Below are 16,990 nucleotides of genomic sequence, written 5' to 3'. Positions count from 1 at the left end.
TGATCAGTGGAAAATACAAAATTGTAACATGCATTCTGTGGAGGCATGACACCAATAGAGAATGTTTGTCATCTATGCTGAATTTTGTTTCAATGGCATTACAGTACAGCCATGAGGGAGAATTCTAATGAAAAACTTTCTCAGGGAAAAACAAACACGTTGTCAAAACCAGTCAGCCACTTGTCACCAGGTAGTATTTGCATCAAAACCATGAATAACCCCCGCACTTCCTACAGATTCATCTAAGTTATGAATAATGAAATCCATGTCCTTTTTCTGGATCATGCAAAGCACTGATACTGCTCTTGTGTGTTCAGTCTGAGTTTCTGAGATGCAGGGAGTCTGACAGGGATCTGCCAGAGCTACTCCCTGTGCATTGTGCAAGGAGGGGAAGCTGCTTTAGCCTATACACCAGCCAGGTGTCTAGTAATAGGGACAAGTGGGCTGGAAATAGTTAACAGTTACACAGAAACTATAAAAACAGTGAGTGTGGGTATAGTATCAATCTGTCGTGTATAAATAGGATTATAATTTCATATTGTTAAGTATTTCATATTGTTAAGTATGTAGTATTTATACTTTAAAAGTCTTTCTTGCGGTAATTCCCACTCCAGCACTGCTGGATATCTAAAACTGCTGCAAGAATGACTTGTTTTGCTGTCTTAATCCCTGAATTTGTCTTTGAACCTTTTTATATTTTGTTCTTCTCCAGCTCAGCTATGAAGTTGTATGCTCTCTTCCAGCAGTCTGCAGCTTTTAGCTCCTAGATGATCATGAGCTCTGTCTTCTATTCTAAAAGAGTTGACACCATTTCCAGTGCCCTTATTCCTTGACTTCTCTAACATGGATCTTGACTGTAAAATTAACCTGGTTCATATTCAGACATTGTCCGGTGCCTGTGCTTGTATCTGTGTGAAAACACTCACCTGAGTTGGTCAAGCCTTTAAACTAGAGTTCAGGTGTCCAGTTATCTGTTGTAGACCACCTGTGCTTCAGGGGGGTCTCGTTATTGGTCCTACAGGAGGGCCTTTTGGCACATGCTGTCTTTCCCTTACTGAGTTCCCCGTGGCTACGTGTGAGCTTTCACAGGGGGCAGGGCAGGTTCCTGTTATGCTGGTAGAGCTGTGTCTGTGCTGCACTGCAGTCTGGGCTGTCCTTCTGAGCCCTGAGAGCTTCTCTGACTCCCATCTGTATTACCTTCCACTTCTGTTTGTCCTTAAACCCATTCCTTCAAGTAAGGATGTCCATGTTTCATCTGTGTAAGTAATCATAAAGATAGGAAAATAATTCAATGCATTCCAGAATTGCATTAGTCTACCCCATGATAAAATACTCAAAGATACTTCTTCCCTCTCAGAGGCTTCTCTGCCCCCATCCAACCAATATTAATTCCTGTCCTTGTTTTGAAGATGAACAATTGATCTTTCTCAGTACTGTGAGAGCAGCATGGATTTTGATAACCGAAATAATACTCTTTCCTCTTCTTCCTCTTCCTCTTCCTCTTCCTCTCCTTCTCCTTCTCCTTCTTTTTTTCCTACTTCAGAAATCTTTCAGTATTATTTTTCAAAGTCAGTTTTGTAGTCTTCTTTAAGGCAAAAGCAGTATTCTGTGTTTGTAGAGTGATTTCAGCAGAAGCCTTAATCTTTTCAGGACTCAGATTGTACCACAGTATTAAAGATAACATCTGCTCTTTGCAGCTAAATAAATAAAAAAAATTAACAGCAACTAATATCATGCATAGCTTTTGGCTTACCAAGAACTTTGTTCTATGCCAGTCCTGTGCTGGCTGCCATCCTTAGACCCTTTAGAGGTTAGACATCCCAGATTGTGCTTTGTTATGTTAAGGGCATCAGAAGTAGAAGTGTGCTTTCAGGGTTTGCTTCCCAGACCTGGAAATGATGGGGCCCAGTGGCCATTTATTATCAGGATCTGTTTTTCTCTGTGGACATTCCAGTCAGTCCCACTGCATGACCTTGGGACTAGTGGCTCGGTCTCTGGACCAAGACTTCCAGTGTTGGATTCTCCCCTTGGATGTGCTGGAGTCAGCTGCTCATCCCCACGTCTCAGCCAGCTTCTCCAGAGCCAGTTACTAGTCCCGTTCCTTCATCTGTGAATGGGAGAGCCTGTTCACACAACGTGAATGTGTGGTGGAACCAAACGAGTGTCTCTGCAAGGTCCTGAGCTATAGAATGAAGTACAACATTGTGTATTGGTACCCAAATGTGGTCTGGAGACTACTCTCTCTAGGTGGAGAGGGCCATTGATTTTCCAAACCTGTTTTTCCACACCTTTGAAATCAAGTTTTGTCCTGCCTTACCTGATACTTGGTGTTCTTATATTTGTAAAATACTTAGAGATCATTGTATGAAATTTGCAAACCTGTAGAATTATTTTACAAGAATTGTTTGCTAGGCATAGAACCTATCTATTACCATTTTGATGATAAATGTATCCACTAGAATCTGCTATGTGGCAGTTTTATATTACTATATCTTCAAGCAACCAAAACACTACCTGAGACATTTTTGATCCACATGTACTCCAAAGACAAATATTACACTGGCTAGAAGTCCTATTGTATTGCCTGTCACAATCCAGCTATGAACACATAAATATCTTCAGTGATATATTAAGCTTGCAGCCAAAATATGATGGCTTTTATCAAGTGCTGGTGTACTAAAAGAAGATTATTGGAGAAGTTAGTGTTAGGTTCCAGACTTAGGATTCTGGCTTAAGGCAGTCAAGGGATATAGCTGGGTTCATTTTTTGGTGTCTTGAAGGTTTACACTATCTCACATCAAGTTCATTTGAAATTAAAGGTAGCATGGAAAGGGATACAGACTGAGCCTTGTGGAAAGCTAATGTCAGCTTCTGTGATTAAATTTATTGTTCAACAAAATTCCTGAATACTTAATGCTGTGCAGATAGTCCAATATACAGCAACCTGTTTGAAGACAGAAAGAAATTTCCTTTGGTGTGTTTACCTGGTCATGCCATTTCTGTGATATAGAGATGATTTTATGTATGTATTCTTGAAATGTCTCATTGTATTATGCAGTATTTTCATCAGGGATGGCTCGATTTGTTAAGGCATGCCATTTCAAGTGATTAAAGGAAGACATCAAGCATTTTAAAATCTCATAAACATTGTCTAGTGAAAAATACTGAAATCTCTTTTTAAATCCAGAGATGAATGCATATAGATATATTTCATTGCTGTTGCAGCCTGGAAGTTCATACTGTTGGTCTGAGCAAAATGAAGAATAGTTTGTTGGGTGTTTTGCTTTTTGTTTTTTTGTGTGTGTGATGTGGTGTTTTGTGGTTTTTTTCTGTGTGTGTTTTTTTTTTTTTGGAGGGGGGGGGAAGTGTGTTTTGGGAGAGAACATAGAAGAATTAAAAATTGACTTTGCAAAGTAAGTATGAAAATAATTCGTGTTAGAGGATATACATCTAGGGAGCATAAAAGATGTGATGAGAGCCTATGAACCTCTAGAGAAAATTACAGAATAGTTTCTGAAGTGTAGGATGCCAAAGAGTTATGAACAGGAAACTAGAAGCATTGTTTTGAAGCTCAATAGCTCCATTTGTCATTCCCTTCAAATGTAAATTTTCCGTAAAGGTGTTTTATTTGTTGATTTACCCAAAAAGAGAAAATTCTGGGTAACTTGAGCCTGAACAAATATACCATCTGAAAGCTGGCTTTACATCCCTATTTATTGCAAGATGTTGCAGTCTGCAACACTTTAGAAACTACTGCTTGCTTTAGAAAGCTTGTCTGTAAAGACAGGTTCTGCATATAATAAGATCCTCTAGCATCAAGCTGCCATTTGTTTACTTCTCTAGATTATAGAATATTCCTTTCATATGGAGATTTCAGTCCCTTGACAATAAGCGAATAGTAGAAGTATGGCAATCTAGATACTCATGTGCTTGAAACAAAAGAGACTAGGCTGCAGAACTAGTCAGTGTAAGCAAAGGGAAGTAAAGAAAAGGTTATTTTTTTAAAATGCTCTGATCGATAATAGCTTAAAATTGATGTATTGTTTAAACGTATGGTGCAAAACCGGAGTATAACCAACAGATGCAGATGAATATAAATAAACTGATTTGGCGACAGATGTACACTTGTAGGTGAGACCAAACATTCAATTAAAAAAAAAAAAAAAAAAAAGCTGTTAATTCTTCACACTTTGGAAAGGCTATTCAAAAAGACAAAGAATGCAGCTGAAAATTTTCGCACACACAAAAAATTTACTACTGTGTAAACATTATTAAGCATTAAGTAAACTTTATTAAGCACTGTTTTATTCATTGAGGACCTCAACATGAGGGTAAATACAGAAAGAACACCAAATTTTATTAGAATAAATGAAGAAATGTTGTGAGGGACTCCAGAAAGACTAGAGTAAGGCACATGAATGAGCATCACCAGCACACATGGAATACAATGTCAACATGTTGGGAAGGAACAGAGAAACCCCTTGTTCACTTTTTTAAATACAAGGTTAGCTGTAATAGCCTAGGAGAAATACCTGTCTGTGGTTGATTGTGTATTGTGGACAGTCTAATTAACACTTCCACTATTAATCAAACCAAAGAGAATGATATAAAGGAAATTGTACTTGAATGGTCATAATACCACTCAGTGCTTTCTCACCTTGAATATTGTGTTCGTTTCTCATGACCTTGTCCAAATAAAACAGTGATAATTTGAGAAATGGGTCCTGAAAGGGGCCTGTTTTGGATTTTAAAAATACTGGAACAGCTAATATTTAGAGAAAGTGAAAAGGGAGGACTTGTGTTTTCACCACTTGATGCAGCACCGGTTTTGCACAAACCCCAAAAGAGACAGCCTTTCTCATTCACATTCTAAGACTTTCTACCTCCTTCTCTATCCTCCTGACATACTTACATGTTACATTAGTTTTGCATACATCAGAATGGCTCCTTTGCAGTATTAACAATTCTAAAAAACATCTTGCAGCACAGCCTGATTAACATGCTCTATGTACGTCTTCTGTCAAGCAGTTCCAGAGTGGTGGCTTAGTCCTGGATATCAACAGGGAAATGGTATTTAGTAAAGTGCCCACTTTAAAAGTTTATCTTCATATTTGGATATTTTCATAAGAAATTATTATAACTTATTATTGTATTCTAAAGAATGCTGAATTTGTGTGTGATGCCATCCTGAAACCAAACTGGAAAGCTGTGCTGGTTGAGCAAAGCTTTTGTTCAGATAGCATTGTGTGCACCTTTAAGTGCAATCATGAATTCAGAGTTTTGCTGGATTAAGACGACATGCACTCATACATGCATATATACACACACACACAATCTGGGAGGAATTTTTGTGGTATCTCTTTTTGTCTTTCTGTTTGCCACTAAATCATTGAGATATTTTTCTTTGAGAAGGAAAATCATGGCACTGAGTATGTTATTTCTTGGAGATGGCTTATGATTTTTTTCCTTGCCTTAGGTATATTCCAAATTGTTATTGCAAGACATATATATATTCAAAGTAGATTTAAGTCAGATGGAGCAGTTCCTGATGGGAGGTACAGCAGGTATTGTTATTTGGAAATAATGTCTTATTTGATCAAATCTCTTATTTGATCCTTTTTAAGGGGAGAATACACCACAGCAAATGATGTACATTCAGCTAATTCACTACCATTTAAAAAAAATAGAAAATAACTCTTAGAGAATAACACAAGGAGTTGTGTTTGTAATATAAATGAGGATTTTGAAAATGGGTAACATATTTAGGTAATGTCACTAATCTGTGCCTAACAGTTGGAAATATGAAAACCCCATACTACGTCTGTAATCCTAATGTATTTCTTTGCTGTTTTGCAGGCAGACCAGTAATGATTGTAGTTGAATACATGGAGAATGGATCCCTCGACTCCTTTCTGCGGGTAAGGTGCCATTTTATGATGACATTTGAATAAGGAGCCATTCTAGGTTAAGATTTTAAATCATTTATCATAAATTAATTTCTACATAATGTTATTCATGGAATTTTAGTGAAGAATAGAAGCATTTTCCCCAGGGTACATTTCTAAGGTACAGTGATACATTAGAGCATAGCTGGAAAAAAAGAAGATTTAAACTTAAGAATATAATTGATTTCTTCTACAAGAGTAGCTCCCATATTTAGCAAAATGTATTTCGATTAGTGTTATTGTGAAGGAAAAGATAAATTGAAGCATAAATACCTAGGTTTATGGAAACTGTTCATTTTGCACAGTCACCTTCAAAAATACTTCGTTATGATATTTTTGGCTGGTGAAGTGTAGAATAGACTCAGTAATTGATTTATAATTATTTATGGTTACTTGCATTTAATAAATTGAATTAGAAAACAGTTCATGGGTGAAGTGTCCCGGCACTAATTAACCCCCAAAGGTCACTCTGTAAACATTAAATAAGGGCTATAGAAAGTGTGAAAACTATGTTGGCACAATTGTATTTAGCTTTTCTTAGAAAAGGAGAAGGAAAGGGTGACCCCCGAAGCTAAACTTACCCTAAAACACCCTCTTTGTTGACACCATTGGAAGTGTGTGGAGGCCTAATGACATAAGAAACTGTGTGACTGTCAAGTATTTCAAATTTGCCTTAGAAAGTAAATGTCAGTCCTTACTAGCCTGCTGACTTGCCACTGCCATCTTGCAGAATGGTAAAGCTGGGACTGTAGGAAAGGTCTGGGGAAGGATGAGGACTGTGGTTTTGTGGATGTGCTTGAAAAGGGTAGCCAAGGCACAAAGGAGAGGTGCTCCATAAGGAGCTGTGAAAATATTTGTAGGAAAATCTAGATCGTGATGACGAAGGATGCTATGGTAGCAGGAAGAAGGAATTGCTAAGAGAAAATAGTGAATAACCAGTAGGGAAAGAACAGACAATGCTTTAGAAAGAACACATGCAAATGAGTGAGAGGGAGAGAAAGTCATACAGACAGCACTTGTTTGACAGCAGATTCAGAAAAGAGGTAACCACGAGAAGAGCATCTGCAACAGGGGGTACTACCTTGAAAGCACACCAAAGCCATTATTTTAGATATTTCTACATATTTTTATCCCTTCCATTTGCTTTTGATTATTCTGTTGTAATTTTTTTTTTTTGTAGCATCTCTTGCTGTCCACTGACTGTCCAAAATATATAGATTTTTTTGCTTTCCTTGTCAAGATATATGACAAACATCTGTTCTGTTCTCAGAAATATACCAACACCGCAGTTTCTGGTGAGAATTTGATGGTTGATCAAAATCTAGTTATCTTCTGGAGAGAGTTTGATATTGTGGAGATCTTCTAGAAACTGGTTGGGTTTAAAAGATCACCCGTCTTGCCTTTCTAGCTCATCTCTCTATCCATCTGCATGAGACAGACTGCCACTGATTTGAGGACCTGGGTTTTCCATGGTCTGTAATTTTACAGCAGTGACCCAGGAAGACTTGCCTGGGCCCAAAACTTTTTTCTTTGTGCATGCACATGTATGTGCATGTGTGCAAAATTTCATAGAAGAGAATTAAACCAAATACTGAAATAACTCATGACAGAGAATTACCTTTCTCTGAGATGCTCTAGTATGATATCTATATTCTAATTATTATTCACATACTTTTATTTGTCAGAACAATTGCTACTTATTAGGATACTTTAATAGAAACTGACATCAGCAAAATTATGATGTTATTCTGAAGCAATACTTCTCACATTGCAAAAGATATTGCAGGCAAAACTGCTGGGGAAAAATGTGAGCTAATCATTTCTGCAGCTGGTTTCCATGTGTATTATTTTACAGTTTCAATTCACACTTCAGATGTGGTTTATTCTTCTCAAATGGTTTTTAAAAGGATTTTAGATAATACTCAGCATCCCAAAGCACAGTAGATATATCATCAGCATTTCTGTTAATAATTAGCAGAGCAAATGGCTGCAAAGTAACCTATTTAAGAAGAAACCCAGCTGCTTCATTAATAATAGTTGTTTCCTGCAGATATAAGTCTACACTTTTAGAAGCTTTTGTGAAGATACAAAGAAGCAGAGAGGGTTTATCTTTAACAATCCTGATGAAAGTTACTTGGTGAATATAACAATTTTTATGTGCTAAGATTTGGAAGAGCTTATAATATAGTCTATCTTCCTTATTATTTAAAAGAATGACTTGTTGTAGAGCTAAATCTTTTTACAGAGAGCTAGTGAGGGAAAAAAAAATCAATTTCTTGCCATAAGAAAGGCTTCTCCCATGGTGCAACCTGCAGGCATTAACCAGCACATCCCTCTAACCTGTCCTTCCTCGGAGGCCTGCAAAAATGGGTCAATTGTACAGTCTTAAAGAGAGACTCTGTGATGAGTTGTGTGAGGAGAGTCCAAAGAAAGACTCCTCAGGGAAGACATTTTGCAAACAAGTTGTGCCAGGAATCCTAAACTCCAAAGTAGAAGTCCCCTTGAACCCTAAACCTAAACTCTCAGTAGTCTCCAATTCCTTGATTTACAGATAGGGAAATAAAGCACTAAGATGTTAAGTGATCTTCACAGTATTGTTTACAAAGTGCATGGCAGAGAGCAGAAATGAAAACAATTCTATTGAATCCTAGGCCAATGGCTTACACCCATCCTTCATCTTATTTAGTGCTGTATTTTGATTTCAGTTACGTGGCCAAGTCCATACACCAGTGCCTTACTTACCATTATTTGTATGAAATATTAAATGTATTAAATAGCAAACTCAGCCAAATTGTTTTCCCCACCTGATAAAATATCCCATATATTGAACTGCTAACTTTGAGCTTTTGGGTAAAAAGTTGGCATGTATTTGCAGCATGAAGATTCTGCAGATATTTTCATAATGGAAGGGCATCAGCTAATTAGAACTGATTCTGTAAGATGATGGCAGTTAACTACAGCAGATGGCACACCATGAGACATCCTAAATTGCTGGAGACACATGACACCAAATTTCCCTCAAAAATCCGACATTTTTGCAGTTATATAAAACTCATTATCATAAGATGAAGCTCAGTATCTTTTTTCCTCCTACAGGATTGATGTATATAAGTTAATCACCCTACAAAAGTAAACCTGAAATTTGCTGTCAAAGAAGTGGTCATTTGACCAGAAATACAATATATGTGAACTCACTTCTGGTGACACTTTGAGAAATTTCTCTGAAAAGGGATGTGAGCTTCCACTTCAGTATTTCCTTATGGGATAGAAGCTCTTCTTTCAGTATTGCTCCCACAGCTGCCAGATAAGAGTACGCTGTGTGGGGGAAGAAAGGAGCTGACACTTAAGCAATTTCCTGTCCTATTACCAACTTCACATGCAGAGTTTGGGTAGGACTCATTGTCATTCTGTTTCAGTCACCTGCCTGTGTAATGGAGATCTTAGCAATCACTTATCCTGCAAGCATATGAGTAAATTAATAAACATATGAAAAGTTGAAAGGACAGCTATTTGAACTGATAGAAAGATGTACTCAGTAATTAGATAGCATAGTTGCAGTCAGATATGTTTGCTCGTGCTTGTTGATACAGCGTATAGAAAATATAACAAGAAAGACAACTGAGAGATGCATAATGAAATAAATAAATGCCTAAAAACTGCAAAACCTATTTAATAAGCTGTCTTCCACTTCAGTGGGTGCAAGGTGCCTGTTCTCTGAGCATGGCCATGACTGAGTATACCACATTGGTACGTAAATCACTGCTGAGTGATCTTGCAGCCTTAATATGTGACATAAATGCAATCCCCATTTTGCTGGGGGAAAACAGAGATGAGTGCCATGTTGTACCCAAGCCCATGCAGGAGTTTGGAGGATGATACAGTAATATTAGCCAAGTCCGAATCCCAGTTTCACTCCTTAGTTATTGTGCTGTGACAGAGCAATATTTCACCCGTCAGATGATCACAATAATTCCTATAAAGGTACTTTGTCCTGAGATTGGTCTTTTCACACTGATACACCCTCCCCTGCTTAGCCTACTCCCTAAATAGATGCCTCACAGACCTATGTAGCTGTTACGAGTTAAATCTCATCTAATTTTTTCACAGCTCCATCTAAAAGGTCGTTCTTGGCTAAAGCAATTGCATTTAGCATCACATGAACAGGAACACGATCACAATGAGGCAAGGTGGCTTGGGTGCTTTGGGGAGTTACTGCTTCATAGGTTCAGTTCCCATGTGGAGAACATCTGCAGGCTTTGGTCTGTGCTCACTGTCATTGTGGTTTGTTGATTCTGGGGATTTAAACCACAGAAAGGGAACACAGCTGGAAGCTGGCTTTTAAAAAACTGTAAAATAACCAAAAAGCTGTCACCAGAGTACTATAACTTCTTTCAGTGTGCTACCTGTGAGTGTCGTCTGCAGCTGCAGACCACCAGGCTGCTGTCAGTGTCTTACTGCCGCTCACTGTCCAAGGTGTGCTAACCAATAGCTGGGGCAATGAGGCAAGAAACGGCCCACAGCAAAGAAGAAAACTGTGTGCTCTCCAGGGATTCATGTGGGAAAGAGAATATGAGGATTAAGCAGCTCTTGAGTGTTGGCAGCATTTTCCCTTAACTGTTCCCCGAAGAGATGGATGTTTATGTTTCAAAGAAAGATGCTCCAGTCTTGTCCAGTTTTGTGAATCTCTGAGTTGTAGGAGGAAGGATTAATTTACCCTGGATAATCACAGGGTCTTTCTGCCTTCTTCACTGTTAACATTTGAAATAGTAACGCTCTCCTTCCTACCTAAAAACTGATATATTTCTTTTCACATAAGAAAACTAAAATACTCTTTAAAAAAGAGTATCTTTTAGATATCTAGTATCTTTTAGACTGTAGATTTATTTACAGGAGTGCATAGCATTTAAAAATCCTTAACGTATTTTCTTCCAAAGAAAATATTTTTCTAAAGATTCTATAAAATATGCTTAACTACTTTAAAACATTAACAGCAGCAGACTGTACAGCAAATGAAACCCAGGAATTCATCACCAAATTTTAATCCCTTGACGCATGTCTAGCAGCAGCTAAGTGTAAAAATACGTGAAAAAATATGTTACTGGAAGGAGAAAATATTATGATATATTGCTCTTTGATGCAGTAATCGTTACGAAGTTATTCTCAGGGCAGCTTTGCTATCAGGCTCTCACTTTTTTCAGCTAGAGTTTAGATGCTGCAGCAGACACCTACATTTAGTGAGGCTGGGGAAAAGGGAGAAAGAAGAAAAATGAAGACCGGTAGAAAGTTCTATAAAATGATGCTGTAAAGTATATGTTGTAAATCCGTCTAACATGGCCTCAGTAGACAGAGTCAGCTTTGGGGAAAAGAGGCCAGATGGCCTTTCTGAAGTTTAATGGTTCCCCTTATTATTTATCTGCATCCAGAGAGGCAACAACATTAGAGCTCATAACTAACACTCCTTCTTTTGCTTTCACACATAGTGTTCATGTGCAGTTTTGTTTATTGGAGGCACGTTCCTTTCCTGGTAGAATAAAGGCAGCATTTTCATTTCTTTTGTTTTCAAAAATGATTCTGTATAGAAGAAAGCTTGCATTGGAGACTACTGATACAGATACTTTTTTTCCAAAAAAAAAAAAAAAAGAGAGAAATTAGAAACTGAGTCTGAGTGAATGTGATACCTTAATAGTGAAATGGGAAGCAACAAGTGCGTATGTGATCTAAGGTTAGCCTGAGATGCTAGTGTCTGTGATGCTACAGAGCCAACACTTCTTCTCAAGCAATGTTTCACCTTGTTAAAAGATGCAGAAAACAGAATTTCTGATACTACTGTGAGAAGTTCATTTGCAAATGCTGTGCTTTTTTAATCCCTGTAGATATTCTTCCTAGTGAACAACAAGAAATTTATTACAAACAACTGTCTTGTATTTGAAGCCAAAAAGAATTTGTGGCGTGTAGAAACTTTCAGTGTGCTCTATCTTTGAGAATTTGGGGAAAATACATGAGAAACTAGGAGATTATAACAGAGCCTGTGTCAGCCATGTATTAAAAAGAAGGGAAAAGAGAAGTAAAGAAATTACAGGCCAGTCAGCTTAATGTCAAACTGCTATTACATTTTTGGAACAAATTATCAAAAAAGTATTTATAAGCACCTTAAAGATAACAGTGATAAGTATGAGCCAACGTGGATTTGTCACAGAACAAATTATGTCAAACAGTCTGGTTTCCTTTTGTAACAGGGTACAGGCTTTGTGGGTATGTGAGAAGCAGTTGATATCATAAATCTTGACTTCAGTAAGGCTTTAAAACTCTATCACATGAGATCCTTATGAGCAGCTAGAGAAATATGGTCTTGACAAAACTTCTGTACATGGACACAGTACTGGCTAGATACTGTAAGGAGAGAATGGACTTTAGATGGGAAGTCATATGAAGAAGGGTTTTTTTTGCAGTCTGTTTCTCGATATTTTTAAGTTTCTGGATCCTAAGATGAAGACTAAACTTAAGAAGTTGTCAGACAATGCAAAGCTGAGTAGGAACACAGGCAGACAGGAAGAGAAAGCTGGAATTTAAAATCACCACAACGCATTTAAGAAATAATTTAGGAACTAGTTGGTTTTAGAAACTAATTAGAAATAAGTAAGGACAAGGGCAAGATACTCCTCTGAGGCTGGAATAATAATATAATGTAGAAAACAGAGAATAGCTACTCAGAAAGAAGTTCACCGGAAGAAATGAATCTAGATTTTGAAGTAGGTCAGGGATGTCATGTTGCTGTGAGAACAGCAAATGCCACAATGCAATCCAGAAACAGGAGTATCCCCTGCAAGTTATATGAGGTCACCGTTCCTCATTTCTTGACACTGGTGAGGCCTTAGAGTACTACATCTTTGGACCATAACCCTTCAGGAACTATATGAATTCAGTGGGCAGAGTGCACAACAAAACTGAAAAGAAGACATATTGAAGAAAAGAAGACATTGAGAAAAAGAGGTCTTTGGACTGAACTTGGTTTTAGCCCGAAGAAAAAGGCAGGAGAGATATCATGGGTGTCAAAAACAGTTAAAAAAAGGAAATGAAATCTGTTCTCTGTGCCAGTAAAAGTGTCATACTCAAGGGAGGCATCTTATTTAAGATGATCCTGGTATGAAGCGGATGGGATAAGTAATATTGTCTTAATGGTTTTAAGTGCAGGTTAAAAAAGCATGTCAGGCACGACAAAAGGCAAAGATGTCATCTGGATCCCCCTCAAAGTCTCTTCCAACTCTGTGACAGCTATATTCCAGTTCTCCCGGTGGGCAGGGACACCCAGTTATGCCAGGACAGCCTTTTCTTGTTGCTACAGCTGGGAGAGGAAGGCAGGGTCACAGGTTACAAGGCTACTGCCCCTGTTATGTCCAGATTTAAGTGTAGCTATTGTGCCCTAAAATAAGCTTCAGAACAGCTCCATCTTGCAACATTTTTAGTAATAAAAAGACTTCCTACGAGTGGGAGGAAGACGCATCTATAGTCCCTTCTGATGGCAGTATAATAACACATTTTTAATGCTTGAAGAGGCAGTTAGATTCTTGTGGTGTAGGATCACTCAGTAGCATTTAAAATGAACTAAAGTAATTTCAGTTTTATATGTATTACATTTAATGAAGTTACATGTTATTAATTGCATGAAATCCTGGTAGCCATTAATTAAAGAAAAAATTGACTGTTGATCTAATCCAGTACCAGTGGTAGAAACATGAGTGCAATCCACATGATAGTATAAAGCATGAATTACACTTCCAAGTAGTACCAGGTTTCAACTTGAACACTGGAAGATTTATCCTGATAATGATCTACCATTTACTTTGCATTGTCAAATGGTAGCAATAAATTCATGGTAAAAACTAGATCTTTCATACAGGGACCCATAGGAACTCTCAGTGGTAAAGATGATCCAAGTTAGACCTAGACACACCATTTTCAATGATATTCTCCTTCAAAAATAAGATCTAAGTCATCTGTAGAGGAATATTTATACCTGTAGCAAATCCTGTACACTTCTCAGAATATAAGGCCATAGAAGTGCTAAGATCTCACTCTCACCTATAGGGCAAATAAAGAAGTGAATTTGAGAGTAGATGTAAGTCCTGTATCGTGTAAACGATACAGGAAATTTGACTTGCCACTCTGCCAGAAAGTTCTTCAGTACTAAAATGGAAAAAAACCTTCTGAAAAAAAGAAAAATTCCATGGCCTTGTAGAAAAGCACTAAATTAGTGCAGGCTGGAGCTGGAAACCTAAAAATAAAAAACAGTGAGAGAAACTTAAGATCCCTTCCTTCCTCCCCTGAAATAACTGACCCTCTTAACTGCCTTATTATACATTAATGTTATTAAAGAGTTCATAGCATGATGAGAATATTTCACAAATGTAAGGTTTTTGGAAGCAAACTGTAAATGAATGTAAAACAACTATTTTCAGGGCTTTGGAGGGCCTACATAAATTCAATGACAACTACTCAGATAATGAATGTATATTCAGTTGATAAGCAAAGCTTATTTAGCAAAGCCATTAAAGACTGATTAAAATTTGATATGATGATAGGATAAATGTCGTAAGCCTACTGGTGTCTGAATTGCTGCCAGTATTGATTAACACCTTTAACACCCCAGTGGGAATCCTATCAAAAGTATATTTCAAATATAAGTCATGGGAATCAAAATAAACCCCTAGATAACAACTGCCATATCATTAAAATGAGTGTTTCATGTCCCTATAGGACAAGCAAATGAAACAAGATAATGGAAAGTTGCTAAAGGATTGGTTTGACTCACAGATGGATGTGGGGATTTACAGACACTGAAAATATGAGGCCAGATTCATACCTACTATAATTTCACCAACTTAGTTGAATTTTCCAAGGGTTAAATATGGCACATAGTCCTTGTTCTGGCCAGCATAAATTAGACAAATATTTCTTTATATTGGAAGAAAACAGTTTATAGATGGTAAGGGAATACAGCTGGCATGGAAACCAATGCAGAATAAGTGATTACAGAGGGACTTGAGAAAGAGATGGTTTTGCTGACAGGAAAATGTAGTTGTTCCAGCCATGAGGGTGGTATTAAACAATATAAAACCAAGAATGAGAAGTAACTGAGGGGAACAGATGCGGAAGAGGATTCAGAGAAATATTCAGAGGAAGAAAGAGAACAGAATAAAATTGTAACTGGTATGTTAGCAAGTCTGTCATTTTTTTAAAGGCAAAGATAAGCTTGAACTGTTTGTGTCAAGGCAGAAGCTCAAAGAAATGTGAAGGAGAGAGAATGGCAAAAGCATGTGATTGTTTTTAAGTCAGGCATTTCAGCTATATTGGTAAGGCAAATGCTGAGATTTGCAAAGAACAGAAAAAGGTTATATGTTTTATGAAAAATCAGTCAAGCATGGTCTAAATTTGAAAGAGAACAAATTAAAAAAGGAAGGGATGAATGCTTGTGATTTAAAGGGACAAAAGGTTAAGGGAGGTGTTGCAGATGACTGAGGTTTTGATCATTGAAATAATGGAACTGTGAATGATGATAAGGAAGAGGTAAAATCTAGAGGGTGAGGGTGGTGGTGGTTTTGTTGGTGCTTTGTTAGGAGGCTGGAGGGGGCTACTTGGTTGTTTTCCAAAAGCAAGCTATGGGTGCTTTCTTTCAAATCCTAATTCTACAGTAAGCTAAAAAAAAAAAAAAGTTATTAATCTAGGATAAGTGCAAAGAGAATTAACTGTTAGCGACCCAGATTAATAAAGTTTGCATGAGGAGTTTGTATTATTCAACAGAAAGCAAAAAAAAATCCACTGTGGCTTCAATAGATGAAATACTAGACAGGTCTCATGTCCTTATTTGTTGGTAGACGCTTAGAGTAAGGCATTAAAAACATTCTCCTTTCTCTCTCCTCGCATTAAAAGGTAATGGGAAGTTCTTACTTAACGTATCTGTCACTGACAAGTTTTGGGTCTCTGAAAGGTTCCTTATTCTTCTGGTCCATAACAGGGAATTCTCTTTTGTAAAATACCTTGTTGTCTGATGTGCTCGGCCCTGAGGCACCAGCACCCAGGGGATGTCTGGGACAGGCAGATTCTCCAGCTTGGCCCTTGGCAGGCACACTGAGGCCCATCAGTGGGCCTCAATAAACTCAATTCTGGGAGTTTTTCAATAACTCCCAGAATAAAATAAATAAATAAATAAATAAATAAATAAACATAGTTTTACCTGGTACTGAAGTGAGACTGACTAGAGGGAATAGCCTCAAGTTGTGCCAGGGGAGGTTTAGGTTGGAAAATTAGAAGACATTTCTTCTGAGCAAGAGTACTCAGGCATTGGAACGGGTTGCCCAGGGAGGTGGTGGCATCACCATCCCTGGGGGTGTTCAGGAAAAGACTGGACCTGGTGCTTATTGACAGGGTTTAGTGGGTGACATTGGTGGCAGCATGATGGTAGGACCAGATGGTCTTGCAGGTCTTTTCCAACCTTATTGTTTCTAGGATGCGAGCATATTCTAATTGTGTCTTGACCCTCAGCTGAGTGCTGTCTTCTGAACCAATTGATTACATATGGCTTTGATGGAGATGATGAAGCAGGTTCGGGCTTACAGCTGTGATGTGATGGCTTAGAGGGAATTGCCTTGGGGATATTCAGGGGGAAAAGTTCCTATGAATGTGTCACATGTAGATGTTTTTGATAGTGTGTCAGTAAGTGTGATTAGTTTGGAGAAGGCTGTGATGTGATGATATTGTTCATCTAGGGGTTGATGTATGGCTGCCTAACTAACAAGCGTTCTGGGAAGCATGAGGCTGTATGGTGTTCTAGAAGGCTAGGTGAGTTGGTGTCCAATCCTTAGCATTAAGATATGTTAGCTTAAAATAGAAGCTTTGGAGTCTAACTGTGTGTCTTAAATTTCATATGCCTTTTTTTTCTTATTTCTGTTTTGTTTTATTTTAACAATAATAATAATAGAAGTGCAATAGTATTGGTTGGTACCTTGTCTCTAAACCAGGATTTCATGTACTATTCCATTTGAGCTTTT

General features: G+C 37.7%; 1 protein-coding gene and 1 long non-coding RNA gene across 19 annotated transcripts in view; one reads left to right on the top strand and one right to left on the bottom strand.

Moving 5' to 3' along the window:
- Positions 1-16,990, top strand: part of EPHA6 (EPH receptor A6) — a 568,875-nt gene that overhangs the window by 485,141 nt on the left and 66,744 nt on the right. For all 15 annotated transcript variants that reach the window (XR_013952651.1, XR_013952652.1, XM_080597214.1 and 12 more), the window contains one exon: positions 5,857-5,918. Coding sequence is in view for 13 of the 15 variants with exons in the window: in XM_080597214.1 (XP_080453340.1) it covers positions 5,857-5,918 (62 nt within the window). In the remaining 2 variants the exon portion in view is untranslated. The remainder of the gene's footprint in view (positions 1-5,856; positions 5,919-16,990) is intronic.
- The window catches only part of LOC308197342, a 77,273-nt gene continuing 62,597 nt past the window's right edge, over positions 2,315-16,990 (bottom strand). For all 4 annotated transcript variants that reach the window (XR_013952827.1, XR_013952828.1, XR_013952829.1 and 1 more), the window contains one exon: positions 2,315-5,049. This is a non-coding gene — a long non-coding RNA (uncharacterized lncRNA). The remainder of the gene's footprint in view (positions 5,050-16,990) is intronic.

This window comes from Anser brachyrhynchus (genome assembly GCF_964034855.1).
Source record: "Anser brachyrhynchus genome assembly, chromosome: 1".
Classification (NCBI taxonomy): domain Eukaryota; kingdom Metazoa; phylum Chordata; class Aves; order Anseriformes; family Anatidae; genus Anser; species Anser brachyrhynchus.
This window is presented reverse-complemented; position numbering and strand designations above follow the sequence as displayed.